General features: G+C 41.6%; 1 protein-coding gene across 18 annotated transcripts in view; it reads left to right on the forward strand.

Moving 5' to 3' along the window:
- Window positions 1-14318, forward strand: part of AKAP13 (A-kinase anchoring protein 13) — a 215210-nt gene that overhangs the window by 151766 nt on the left and 49126 nt on the right. For 11 of the 18 annotated variants that reach the window (XM_071814007.1, XM_071814010.1, XM_071814015.1 and 8 more), the window contains 4 exons: window positions 433-514; window positions 4310-4446; window positions 10969-11315; window positions 14164-14217. In XM_071814007.1, the coding sequence (XP_071670108.1) occupies window positions 433-514; window positions 4310-4446; window positions 10969-11315; window positions 14164-14217 (620 nt within the window). The remainder of the gene's footprint in view (window positions 1-432; window positions 515-4309; window positions 4447-10968; window positions 11316-14163; window positions 14218-14318) is intronic. The other 7 variants (XM_071814009.1, XM_071814014.1, XM_071814023.1 and 4 more) reach the window with 3 other exon arrangements.

The following is a 14318-nucleotide window of genomic DNA, read 5'->3' on the forward strand; positions in this document are numbered from 1 at the left end:
ATCAGAGCACCTTATGATCTTTAAGGTAATTATCGTTAATATGGGTGGTAAAGAATTGCTATTCTGTGGATAGTGAACCAAGGCATAAAGCAGAGGAGTATCTTTTCCTGCAGTCCTGCTACAAATGGAAGTGAGAAATGAAGCCAGATTTCTTCACTCCTCAACTAGTAGCTTAAACGCTGGCTCATCCTCCCTCTGAACTCCTGCCTTGAGCGGGAGCCACCTTGAAATCATACTTTCCACGGAGAAATAAAGTTTTTGGCATATCTTAATGGTTTGTTTAGTGATGCTAAGCAAAGGTTTTTATTATTGGGACAAAAAGAAGCCATAACTATGTATCTGCTGGTTGATGCAGGGTGAGGTTGCGGAAGAGGCTAACGGGGACGTTAGTGGCGTTGGCTTTGCTTTGATTTGCTCTGGTCTGTGTTTCAGATAAACCGTGAGAGCTGGTGTTCATTGGAGCCATGTCCCGATTCTTCCCTGCTGGAACGCAAGCGGACGCGGGAGTCTCCAGGTGAGCAGCTCTGGACAAGCAGAGCTCACCTTTTCTTTCCTTCTTTCTATTGTTATTTTTGACAACCTTGCCTAGACGGGTAAAATATATAAACTAAAGAAAATGTGTGATGAATTTGCTGTGAGTCATTTTTAGCACGTGGTTGTAGCACTTGACTCGCAGTGAGCTGTGTGGTGTGTCACCTTCTTTAAGTAATTTTGCATTTAAGGTACTTCAGTATTTTGATTTTTTTATTATTTTTTTGTTTGCTTTAAATAAACTTGATATGTATGATGGGGGCACACACATGGTCTCTGGCCAAACAATTGGAAATTCGAGCTCCTGAATCCATATTTAGATCCAAATCAGTGGCTTCATTTTTATTTTTTTTCCCACTGAAAGTTGCTATGATTTCCAGGCTTCAGGAAGCAGGAAGGTTGCTCAGAGCCATCGTTCCCACACCCTGCCCACCAGCCCTGCATTGCTGGCTGGTGCTTGCTTTCTCTTCCACTGGGACAGAAGATCTTGTCTGGGCAAGTTTCAAAGAGGAGCTGGTGTCCAAGATAAAGAAAAAAGCATTTTGTTTCATTGAATTTTGCATATTCAAAACAAATGGAGTGATTTATAGTGAGTTTGTTTGGACTGTTCATAGAGAGGACACTATTTCCCTTACTCTCATTACAAGCAGGTGTCTTACCTGATTCTTCTTCCATTTATCTAAGAGACTTAAAAGAAAACCAGGGATTGAATCACTGACTGTTGATGTGAAATTCAAACCCAGTCTTTCAGAGTGTAGGCTAAGAAGTGATAATTTGGGTGACTGACCCAAGGGGTTTAATCTAGGTAGAAGTTGTAGCTCCCATCAGCATTAAATAACTGCTTTTTTATTAAAAAAAAAATAATGCCATGTTTAGAATAGTCATGAGCGGTGAACAGCTATTTCAGGAGTGTTTTACAGGAAAACCTGCAGTATCACCATGCTGCTTCTTTCCTAATTGTGTCCCCAAATCCCTTGTCTTTTGGAATGATATTTTTATACTGCGGGCAAGAGTTATTGCGCTCTGTTTGGATGCAGGAAGACATGCGCTCGTTTGACTTGCCAAATGTATGATCATGTATTCATATGGATCAATATTAGTTACTTATTATCTGATGCAATATCATGCTATAGAAATAGAATATTAATTATATAATCAGGTACCATATATACAAATATATATTAATAATTACAGTAATACCTGTCTGTAACACAAGCAAAAAGACGCAGATTTTTAAGTTGATGAATGTGCCCTCTGGTTGGTCTGAAGCAGCAGGAAAGTCTCAGGCTCTGCAGGTTCTGGCTTTAGTAGAAATATCATCATTAATCCACACACATCCCTCCCGTTGCACTGTGGTGCTGTGCGGTGGAGAGAGGGCAGGAGAAATCTGGCAAGACCTGACAGCAATAAAACCACTAGCTGTCGTAACGTGGCTGACCTAAAACTACGTAACTTGGTAGGGAATTAGACCTTTTTCACCTGCTGAATAATCCTGCTGAAATCACTTGTAAGCAGTCCTCAAATCTTAGAAGGTAACTCCAGAAGTTGTAGCTTCTCGTTTTCTGTCAGTGTTTTTGAAATTAAATGCCTGGAGGAGCAGGGAAGATGCGTAACCATCAGCATGGAGTTGGAGGGCTCAGCCCTTTCTTGGAGGGCACGAGGCTTTGGAAAATACACGTAAAACAGTTGCTTGGAACTTTTCTTCCTAGAGCTTTTTACTATGTCTTTTTTTTTACCTCTATATTACATGCAGAAACATGTTACCATCATCATTGTATATTTTGCGTGCACCTTCACAGAAGCAGCTTGTGCAGAGGGTGGATGAGGGATGGGAGTGGCGGTCCCTGTGTCCTGGCAGTCCTGGTCCCCGTGTCCTGGCAGTCAGGGTCCCCGTGTCCTGGCAGTGCTGTCACCATGGCTGGCCAGGTCACGGGTGTGGGAGCCGGAGCTCAGCCTTGTGCAATGCTCTGCAACTTAAAGCAAAGAAAACAAACCCTTGAGCTAACTGATAAAAGCATGGGAAGAACCCTCCCCTAACCAACTGAAATTAACGGAGAGGAGGGAAGGAAGAGAGGGTTTGGAAATGAGTTTCTCAGCTCAGATGAGGTGTGGGGGAGTCCCCATCACTCGGCTCCTCGTTGTTCTTCCCTGCTGCTTCACCTCCTCTGTTCCTCCTGCAGAGCCTTTCGCTGCCTCTTGTGATTTATCACTGGGGCGAGGTATCCGTCCTGTGGCGCATCTGGACCCTCCCCGCTGATTTTCCACTGGAACGTGGCTCGAACCCCTTTGTTTTTCAGACTGGGCTGCGGACATGCTCTGCCGGCTGCCAGCTGGACGGCCGGCACCCTGGCCCGCTCCTTACAGCCTCTTCGCCTCTTCTTTGCTTTTCCCTTTTCTTTTTTTCCCTTTCTCTCCTTCTCTTCCCCCTCCCTTCTCTTTCTCAGTGCTGGAAAAGCGGTTCAGATTTTCCAGGTTTACCGACAGGGGAACAGGGCCGGGGGGTGGCCACGCTGCCTCCAATAAGTGCTTTTCCAATTCTCCACAGTGTGGAAATTCCTCTATGGGGTAATGGGGTTTCCAACCGGCCTCAGCTCCCCCCATGCCCAAAACAGGACAGCCAGGTGCCATCAATAAATTAACTTTATTTCTTCCAACAGTGGAGTCGCTCCCATCGGCTGGGCCGTGGGGTTTGATGGCTGCTGTCAGGCGCAGGTTAAGGATGGGGAAGGGATGAGAAAAGGGTGACTTTGAGCTACTCAAACCTGTCTTTGTTGGGTTGATTTGTGAGCTGGGCATAGCAAAGGATGGATTTTGTCAGGTGTAGTGTAAGGGTGAACTGACATTTTATTGTCCTGGCTCCTCTCCAGGGAGCTTAACATGTTTTAGATGTGTTTAGCTAGAGCAGGTTGCAAAATAAAACCACTTTTTTTTCCTTTTAATACTAATAATCAGAAAATATTTTGAGCTGGGAGAAAAGAATGTTCAGTTCTTGCCAAAGTTGTCATTAATACCTTTGCCTGAGGCTGAACAATTGAAATGATATACAGGCATTTCTTTATGCAAATACACGTCTGTGAAGGTTTTTGGAAAGGAAAGGCTTTCTCAGTGGCTGTAATCTGTGTCTGTGCTGCTGATCACCCCAGTACAAACAGCTGGAAGCATTTTAGAAGAAAGAGATGCGATATGCTTATATTTCAATGTCAGGCATTATGAAAGCTGAGAATTTTTAAAAACACATCTTGAATCTTAAAGAATGTAAAGCTTGTCATGGAAGCCCTATTAGTGCTTTTTCAGTGAGAATCGTAGAAGGAGGAATGAAATAAGCATCCCAATATGTATTAAAAGCACCTTGGCATTTAGAGGGAATTGATTCTTTTTAATTGAGAAAGAAAGCAAATATTGTCAAGTTATATTTCTACGTTTATTGAATATTAATCTAATTTTGCAGTTACTGCAGTCAATGGGAAACATCCTGTTATGCTCAGTGTGGAGTACCTGATATACAGCGTGTTTATCAGCACCTCAAGATACAAGCATGTAGGGCTCTTTACTGCCGAATTTCTCTTTGCACTGTGTACTTTGATGCATTAAAAAGTAGTTTTGAACTCTTTAAAACATTCTTTGAAAATTTACAGGCACAGTTTGAGAAGGTGAACACGATTTATAAAGCTGTGTTTACTGTTATTCTGAAATCTTGAATTCACTGAGTATGTGCGAGTTAAGTGTATGGATACTACAGAAACTTCAGATCGTAACTCTTTCTGCTTTGCTCCCATAGAGTGTGAGAACTTCTTGGAGGATGGGCTGAGTAGCGTCTGTGCCTCGTCACAGGGTGTCCTTAAGAGAGAGTCCGGGAGTGAGCCTGACCTCTTCCCCTTGCCTGGTGATGGGATGGAAGACCTTGTCTTTGGAAAGGTAGGAAAACCTGTTTGGGTTATGGTTAAAAACCTCTAAGTCCCAATTCAATAAACCCGTACTGCAAATATAGATCGTCTTGGTTTCACCAGTGAGCTGGAAACCTGGAAGTGATTATTCTGGAATGGAGTAGACAGGCAGGATCTGGTCCTCTCTTCGGATGCAGCAACATCAGGGATATATTTACTTGCAGCAGAATTCCAAAAGCCGTGCAGTCCCTGATGTTTAAAAAGATGAAAGTAATTTTGACTGTCCAAAAGTAAATCAGGTGCTAGAGGAACAGTTGAAAAGGTAGATTTTCTTGCAAGGTCGTTTGGGATCGCACAGATGGTATGAAAGCCATCTCCAACTCACGTAACAAAGAGCTTTTCTCCAGCAAGCGATGACCTCTGCACTGACACCTTCAGAATCATATACTATAATTCTCAGAGGAACCAGTGTATTTCTGTAAACTCGGTGTAACTCCCTGGATAGGAAGGAAGCACTCATTCTAAATATTTAAGGCCAATTCCAATGAATAGTTTTGTTGCCTAGGCGACATACCTCTAGTGCCTTTTTGCGTGCAAGCAGAAGGAAAATGTTTTCAGGTTTGCTTAAAATCAACAACAGAAGTCATTCCGAACCTTAGTCATCCCTGCACCCTTTGTGTTGCTCAGGGCTGAGGAGGGGAAGGAGGAGTGGGTGAGACCTGAGATACAGAGTCAGCTCCTGAACAGAGGACACTTCCCTTTGGCATCCGCCTTCTGCCACCTGCATCAGGGCAGCCTGAATATATTTGGAGGGTGATTAGGTTCTACTTTAAAAAAATTCATTTTGCTAACTGATATTTTTATATCAGGACAATTAATTGTCTTGCTAATCGATACTCTCCCTTCTTGCCATAAGCAGATGATGAAAAAGCACCCAGAAAGAATATAGTGATGGAGAATCAAAGAGGATGTGAAGATTCCTTAGGGCAGCCATCACGTTGGTCTCAGCTCCACAAAATCACCTGTTTAGTTTCAGCTCCAGCTCACCTGCTTGAGCAGGCATGGTTTCTGCTCTGAAGATCTAAATTTTTGGAATAGGTTTCACACTTACTTTCAGAGAAATAGAAGTAATGAGACAAAATTCTGTTTGCTTAAATCAAATTAGATGATGGTGAATATTTTCCAGCGGGACGGGAAACACCACAGCCTGGGCTAAGTGATCTCATGTGCTATAAATGAACAGTAAAGTCATCCTTAATTCATGTGGGAGGGCACGGAGCTCACCAGCCTCACCCTTTCCCATCTCACTCTCAAAGTGTTGCAGGACCCGGGACTGTGAGAATATGTTTGGCAGAGCAGAAGACTGTCTTCCGTTTTCTTGTGTAAAGTGACACAAATTAGGACAGCCAGCTGCCATTTGAGCCTAATGTAAGGCTTGTATGGGGACGGGTGGGAGAAGAGTGCTGTAGGAACACAGTAAATATTATATTATACAGAATTTTAGCTTTCTTACATGGAAAATTTGCTTCTCCAAATAAAAGAAACAAAAATCAAATCTTAAAAAGAATACGTAGTGCGATATGGGAGGGGTGCTGCAGGGCAAAGGAGGAGGTGGTGGAGAAAGCAGAGCTTCAGTTGCCAGTGGAGAACGGGCAGAGGGAGGAAATTATTTTATTTGTAGAAAGGGGATTTCTTAATTTGGCAGCATATGCATTGTTCTTATTATGTGGTGGATTGCAGACTTTGTCTACAAATGGGTTCAAAAGGTTCCTGAGTTGAGTTTAGGAAGTTATTCAAAGCTAATCTCAACCTCAGTCGCTTTTTTTGTCTGCTCTGCTGACTAACTCGATTACTTGTCTCCTTTCACAGAACTTACCTGAGTACATTTTCTAAAGTTAAACTTATTTCTAGAAGGACCAGAAACACTAGTTTAGTGTTGTGAGCTCATTCCTTAATTCAATCTTTTTTTTTAGACTACTGAGGAAGTTACAAATATTTTTAATAACCACTGCAATAAATGCTGAATTTGGTCTTTATTCTGAAAAATGATATGAATGTCTTAGTTGTAGTTGGTTAGCTATAAGCCTGTTAAATAGAACAACTTCCATATCAAAATGGGAAGAGAGAGAACATGTTTATGAACAAAAAGAGGATCTCAAACCTTTCAGTGTCATGATTACTGTTATTAGTAGTCCTGTTCTTGTTTCCCCTTTGTATGGAGCAAGAGTTGAACTTCTGTCTATCAGAGTTGTGTTTTTATTTTATAAATCACTCCTCCTCTTTTAACTGCTTGGTATGGAAAGAAATTTAGGAAGAACAAGCCATTGTCTCTCCAGGGTCTTTGGGCTGCTTCCAATAGACATCACTTGAAATTCATAGATTTCAAGCCCTGGATCCGTCCCAGGACCATGAAGAACTGGGATCTGTGGGGTCAGAAAATCTGCAGGTACCTTACGCTGTCCCTGGTGTTTGGTGCATCTCTCATTGCCATCTCCTGTGCTTTTGTCCTCTCTATTTTCTCCTCTGAAGAACACATGCTGAGCCGCGTAACATGAGCTGCCGGGTTCAGAGAGCTGTAGCACTAAAACCTGACTTGTTTTTTCAGACTTTAGAGGCTGTCGCTGAAATCCAGAAATTGCTTCCAACGTGTGGTCTAAGGCTTCAGCAAGATGTTTTAATTTTTTTTGCGTCAGTGCTTCATTCCCGTGTCCTCGTCATCCTGCTTTTCCTTCTCGGTCCCAGCCAGCCATCTGGGCAGGCTTTGCGACACCCTCCTTCTTGAATGATTAATGCTGCATAAGGTCATTTCTCACAATCATCTGGCAACATCCTGGGGCGTAGCCCATACATTTTGCTCATCTTAACTTTTAACCTGCCACCAAAATTCAGTGTTACTGGGAAGTTTTTAATGTGCCTCTTGGGGAATGATTCAGACAAAAGGCCCATGGGAAGTCAGGAACCCACAGATCACTGTCAAAGGAAAGGGTTGTAGCTCAACTCCTTGAATTGCATTTAATTGCTGCCTTTGTTTTGCTTTGATCAAGGAAATACACGAATATATAAATAATTTGCATTTATTTTTTTCTGAACTATTGTTTCTCTTTAAAAAAAAAATACACATGCACAAAATAAAAAACAGTCATGAAATAAATAAAACAAACCCTAAGGAGTAAAAGTTTGGAGAGGCTTTTACCAGGGGAAGACTCCTCCAGTCTAAATCAGAAAAATTACAATAAGTAACTAATAGGAGGCCACTATTGAGGTTAATTTTAGTGAGCCATAGGCAAATTCAAATGAAAAATGACTTTATATCAAGCCAACCAAAGATGTTCACTGCTTTAATGTAGTGATATGCCAAATAAACTTCAGGATGCCAGGGTTTCTTTTTTTATTTGTCCTCTCTGTTTTTAAAACACTGTGACACCTTTATTGTCTTCGTGACATGAAAGATCAGGGGACAGAGTAAGTTTGTGTCTCAGCACTTTGCGTGTTGTCATCACAAAAATGATTGAAAGAACATTTTAATGCCACTTATCAAGACCTCCTACAGACTGGAAGGATTTAGCTGAAGAAGTTATCTTATACCCCCCACCATCCTAGTGATTACTCTTATCCCTATTAATGAAGAAGTACATATGACCTTTCTCAGAAAGCTCTTTTCATGCCTTATCTCATTTTTTCTTAGTAGCTTCTCTCCAAGTACTGTGTCTAAGAGCCAAGAAAATGCCCATTAGTGCATGTCTGTAAAGGCTCTCTTCAGCTTTATGGTTACAATTAACAGTTGAATTCATCGAGGTGCAATGTAGCAAGCCCAACTTGAACAAATTTAATATTTTTTTTTAACGTTTCATTGTTCTTGTAGGAAAAGAACACATTAGCGAACCATTTTCTGTAGACATTGTATTGTCTTTCTCAAATAGGACTAAACAGCAATGCATATTTACTGGCATTTGGCCAGTTAGATGATTTTTTTGGCAGAGGTGGCTACAATGTAGATGTTTCTTAGAGGTGTAAGCCCCACTTGGCATTTTGCAGAGTCCTGGTCTTTCATGTTAACTATTTCACTTGGTCTAAAAAATATATATATTAATAATAATAATAAAAAACCCACACACGTTTAAATTAAGACAGAATAATTTAGCGTAATAAGCATGAGCCACAAGTTCAAGGGAATTATTTCCCGTGTTCTGTAGTCAGTCTGATGCTCAAGGTAAAAGCTAAAATAGATCAAATATATTTCAAATATCTCTTTGAACGGCACTTTACAACACAAACCCTAAATCTTCCCTGCTAGGGAAACGAGTTTCGTTCTGCGTTTTAAGCTAGAACTCATTCTCATCTGGAAAATAAAAATCCCTCCTTTTACTCTAATTCCTGCCTATATAATTTGATATTCTGCACTGTTGTCGCTAGATTTGCATCCAAAGTTAATGTTTCCAAACTGTCCCATCCTTCCCCTGTACAGCTGGTGGGGAGTCCTCTCCTCCTGCTGTGCTGCCCTCGTGTCTAACAGTATTTTCCTGTGTCTCAGAAAAGCGAAGCAGGCTGTTTCCTCTGCTAAAGGAGTATTATCCACATAATGACTACTTAATTTGTCTGCATTTAAGCAATTCAGTAAGCTCTCGTCATGACTCACACAAATAGCAGATTATCTTGAACAACGCCAAAAGTCATCAAAAACTTCACCTAACCCTAACCATTTCAGTTCTCTCTTGTTTTAACCTACACTTCCTATTTAAATATGTGTCAAATCCAATACTTTATATTACAGTATGAGTTTACTATTGAAGTATTTACATAAATTCACCCTTAATATTTTACATGCCCCATCATGAAATGAATGCTTTTTGGGCATATATACCTGTAGCGTGTTTTTTAATATTTTGTGTTTAAACTTTGATATTGTGTTGTGGATGTTGTCTTTAATTTTTGTCTGATGGATGGGAGAGAGGTAATAATGTCACAGCATTTATTTCAACCACTTTAAGAACACTATTGTGTAGCTGTTAAACCGAAATAAGAATAAAAAATAGCCAAACTTGAAATAGGGCTTCTCTCTAAATGGTGAAATGTTTGGTAAGAATACTTCTTGAACACTTCAGTGTCTTTTTATTCAGTTTACCAAGAAGCTTTTAGCTTACAATGTGTGCTCATTAAAGAAAAAGAGGCACAGAAAAACAAGAGATTCTGGAGCACTGAATACTGCTGGGCGTGAAAGAAGTCAGGGCAGGGGGATCTGAGGTGTGAGCTGCTCTGGGGTTTGATGCCCATCTCTCCCTTCTGAGAATGGGATTTTGTGGCCCGTTGGCTTCTGCCAAACAAGAACCGACAGCCTGCAGCTCCTTGAGCTCTCAGCTTCTGCCGAGACCCACCGAGCCTGCTATTTGAAGACAATTAACCGCTGCGGCTTCGCTGAATAGTCTATTATATGTGATCTGACAGATCATTCTGCCTATTATTACTTTAAATGGTACAGCGCAGGGCTCTGCAGGAGAATAAATTGAGACTTCCCACATCAGTCCCTTGGGGCAAACAGCATTTCTGACGATGATGTCGGAGAGATGTTTGTGTGTTTTTCTTATGCTTAGCCATGGAAAAACAGAATAAACACAGGCTCTTCTTGAGCTGTAGGGTCAGCATGTGGCTTTTGGCCAAAGAGAGCCAGTTTGGGTTCCACTCTACCGCTTTTGGGCCAGGCTAAACCAAAAAATTGCAGTATGACTTGAGACATGTAATACAGGGCAGCTGATCCTATGGAATGATATTTTTCAATTACAGTTGGATTTGAAAAATGCTGCAAACCATGGCATTAACTTTTTGCTTAATGGAAAGTAGCAGGGGACGGGGATTAAGCTTTTTATTTTTTTCTGTTTTCTACTACTGAATAATTGTCCCTTTTGTGCTGCTCGATGCAGTGGAACAGCGTGTTGCCCTAGAGCTCCTAACGCTGAGAGCTACAAACGCATCTCAGGTCCCACAGCAGGGGCTGGAGTTTGTCATCAGGAGTCATGGTGACCCAGTTCTCCATCAATCACTCTCCGTCATTAACACCTAGTAAACCTTCAGTGGTTTTATGTCGACCAATAACAGGTTCAGCCAGAAATGGTGAGAGGAGCGGGATGTGCTGTGCAGGATGAAATGTGGAATTGCAGAGAGGAGGGCAGGCAGAGGACCCGAGCTGGGAGCGCAGGGTTACGGCAGCTGGGGACCTGTGGGGTGCAAGAGGTTGCTCTGCAGAGCATTTCAACCTCTTTGGAAACGAGAGCAAAAAGTCTTGCTTCTGTGATAGTTAATTTGCATTATGCTGTCAACTGGGAAGTCTCTCTGCTCATGTGAAATATAAAATACTAGCATTTATTTAAAATGTTAAATGCATTCACTTCACTGGAAGTGTCCAAGATGAGGTTGGATGGGGCTCTGAGCAACCTGATCTAGTGAACAATGTCCCTGCCCATGGCAGGGGACTTGGACTAGATGATCTTTAAAGGTCCCTTCCAACCCAGACTAGTCTATGATTCTACTTCAATATATTTCAAATTCTTCTTTTGCACAGCAGCCTGAAGATGAGCAGTCTGCATGCGATGTCACCAGCTCCAGTTCCTCTGCAGATGATACCATATCCCTGGAGAGGAACTCGTCCCTGGGCAGCGACACGTCCCTTCCCTTCCCGCCGACGGTGAACTTTGTCCATCCCAAGGACAGGCACAGCCTGGACGGCAGCTGCACCAACATGGTGGCTGCAGAGGGAGGAGAGAAGGAAGAGGAGCTGGACAGTATCACGGATGTGCCCACTCATTCCTCCATCTTACGGAACTCCATGAGACCGCTCTCGCCCTTCCGTCGACACAGCTGGGGTCCAGGGAAGAACGCCACCAATGAAGCAGAAATAAATCAGAGGAGGTGAGTAAAGAGCTGCTTTGATTTACTTTGTACCCACTCCTGCATATTTATCTAAGCGTAGAGCTCGGCATGATAAATAGAAAACTGAGGATGTCACCTCTGATTATTTCTTTTTCACTCAAAGGGGTGAAGACAATCTCCTGACATATGTTTGTTTGGTTTTTGTAAATTAACTTTCAGGATTAAAGTACTTAATACCTGCAGTATGCCTGAGCTTTCCAGAGCGAATGGAAATACCTTGGGACAAGTCTTTCATTTGAACTGTCACCACTCCTTTCGATACAAAGGGCTTTGTTAAAGGAATTATTGGAGTGTTAAATCGCATTGGCCACAAAATAAACACAACTATTATTGCTTTTATTGTATTAAGTGAGAACACAGGCACCAGGGTTTTAAAAAAAGGTGCGGAGGCTCCTCATTTGGCGTAGTGGTTAGATCAGCAGTCCCTGTTTCACGGAATTGGTTCCACCTCAGTCTCTCATGGGCAGAAAGTCCACCTAACTAAGCATCAGTGTCCCCAGTGGGGCCTGGGAAAACTCAAAAGGAAGATTTTCCCTTTTGTTCTTTCAGAAGATCCAAGAGGGAGAGGTGTAACAGCCACGTGAGTGTGTAAACGCTGGTGCCAGGTGCCTGTGGGAAGCAAAGGTCCTCAGCTCCTCATCTCAGTGGGCAAAAAGATGAAGGACAATGCACATCAAGAAAGTATTAACAGTTGGTGTAAGGTTCCCCACCATGCTCTGCACCATTCAGCATCTGGGCTGCTGGGTGCTTGGGGTCAAACCCTGTGTGTTCTGAAACCAGTGGAGGTTTGGCCAGTGTTTTCAATGTTTTAATGCCTTCAGAGTTGGAGTGACCAGTTGTTTTAGCAGCGTCAGCGTGCTATATCCTCCCTTCCAACACTGAAAAACATTCAGGACTATGGAAGTAATATAGGGTGAAAGATTATTATTATCATCATCATCATCATTTACCCCTGCCACCTTTTTGGGCTTCATTCATGGTCCCCAGGTGATATTTAAATAAATTAAGTAATACCTATGTTTTTAAAGCTACAAAAGAGTCAGCATAAGGTATACTTGCAGGTTTATGATAGAATGAGTCCATAAGCTTATAAACTCATTTAGAGAGATTCCTTTTTAAGCATAGGACCTGTTATGTAAGGATTTCTGCGGGTAGTAAACTGTATAGCTGGCAATTACTGCTAACATTTAACAGATGAGGTTAAATTCTCCTGCGTCAGACTTTGGAGACTGTTTCTGATATGGGAAAATGCATTCATCGTAAATGCAAGGAAATTTGAATTAAAGGAACAGTAATTATTCTCATATGTTCTTAGATACAGCTGCTGGTACATAAGGATAGCTGTCACATAGGTTAATTAACAAAGAACAGCTGAGTGGGTCTCTGATGATGATTTAGTTCCTGTTTGGCTTTATGTTTCTGTTAACAAGGGAATTTGGATTATTTCGGGTTTTTTTCCGTTCTTCTTTGTTCTTTTCATACGTGGCTGTTGTCATGTTCTGATTGTGGTTGCTTAGTGAGCAACAACAAATAGCAAGGAAGTGAAGCCCAAACAAGTGACTTTCATACAAATCAGTTAAATTTGCGGTGTTTGCTTATTCATTTATTTCATCTGCTGTCCACACTTTTTCCATTTAAAAGGGAAAAACCCTTACTGTAACTTGACTTTTGCAAACCTTTGAAGTGAAGTAACATGGAGCACAAGCCTTAGCTGAGTTTTGACCTGTGCTGCTCCCACTACCCTTGTCCATGCTCCCCCTCCTTCTCTGGGCACCCGTGGCACTTTTTTGAGCAGGCTGTACTCATTAAATGAGCAGAAAATGAACCAAATAAAGGGTAATTGCAACCAAAACCAACCCAAGGATTAGAACTGGGCTGTGCAGCTGAGAAGAGGAATGGGGTGACAGGCCGCACGGTCAGCTGAGCTGTAAGAGGTGCCTCCATCCACACCAAAAATAGTCTGTCCCCTGACAGCAGAGGTAGCAAAATCAATGTTTGACAGAGCTGCTGATACAGGACCCAAGGAGCCTACAGAAAAAAAAATGAAAAAAATTAGAAAAAAATCAGTACTTTGTAGGATTTGGTCATTTCCAGCATTACATGTTTTCTGTTTGTAAGAGGGATGAGCATAAAAGTTCATTCACAGAAAAGATCAGAAAAAAATGTAATCGTGTTAAATAAAATGTGAAAACATGCTCAGTTCCCCTCCACTTCCCCTCTTTCCTCAAATGCACTTCACGGATAATCCTCATGTCTACATTTTGCTATTAAAAACACAAAGAAAACTAACAGGGCTGCCACAAAAGGGTGTTCATCCTTCAGTTAATTCCTGACATTCATGGCGGATTTGAAATGCCTGTCTTTCAACAGTGATGCTGTGTTTTTAACGTTTGGGTCCAAGGAAAGAAGCGGCAGCATTTTTCACTGATGGATTAAGAACTGCAAAACTAGAGCTGGTGTTAATCACAGTTGCTAACAGCTTCTGTCAAACAGTTTGGCCTTATCTAGACTCTAAACTGACCTGGCTTTGGCAGCAGCTACGTTGCAATGTGATCAATACCTGTGAAACTTTCTTTCTGTACATTAAAAATTTAAAATAAAATAAAATCAACCAGCAACAAAAAAATCACCACAAACAGAAAACAGATTTATTTGTAAGAGAGGAGGAAAAGAGAAACTCATTACTGCCTTTAGTATTTAATTTTCTGTTTTCTCCATACATCCAGTCCCTATGTTATTCATTTGTTGGGGATATTATTCCTTCAGCTGCCATTTGTTCATTTTTTTCCATTCAAGCTGCTGACCACTCTCCATGATTCATTTTCAGTTCAATGCGAGTTCTGGGGGATGGTATAAAGAAGCCTCCCATTCATAGGAGAAGGTACAAAGCCAAACGTGACTAACTTTTGCATTTGAATGTCTACTAACTCCATCCTGTCATGTTAGTAAACCTGTAGTACCTCTCAAAGAGTTGGGGTTAGA

This window comes from Patagioenas fasciata, chromosome 12 (genome assembly GCF_037038585.1).
Source record: "Patagioenas fasciata isolate bPatFas1 chromosome 12, bPatFas1.hap1, whole genome shotgun sequence".
Classification (NCBI taxonomy): domain Eukaryota; kingdom Metazoa; phylum Chordata; class Aves; order Columbiformes; family Columbidae; genus Patagioenas; species Patagioenas fasciata.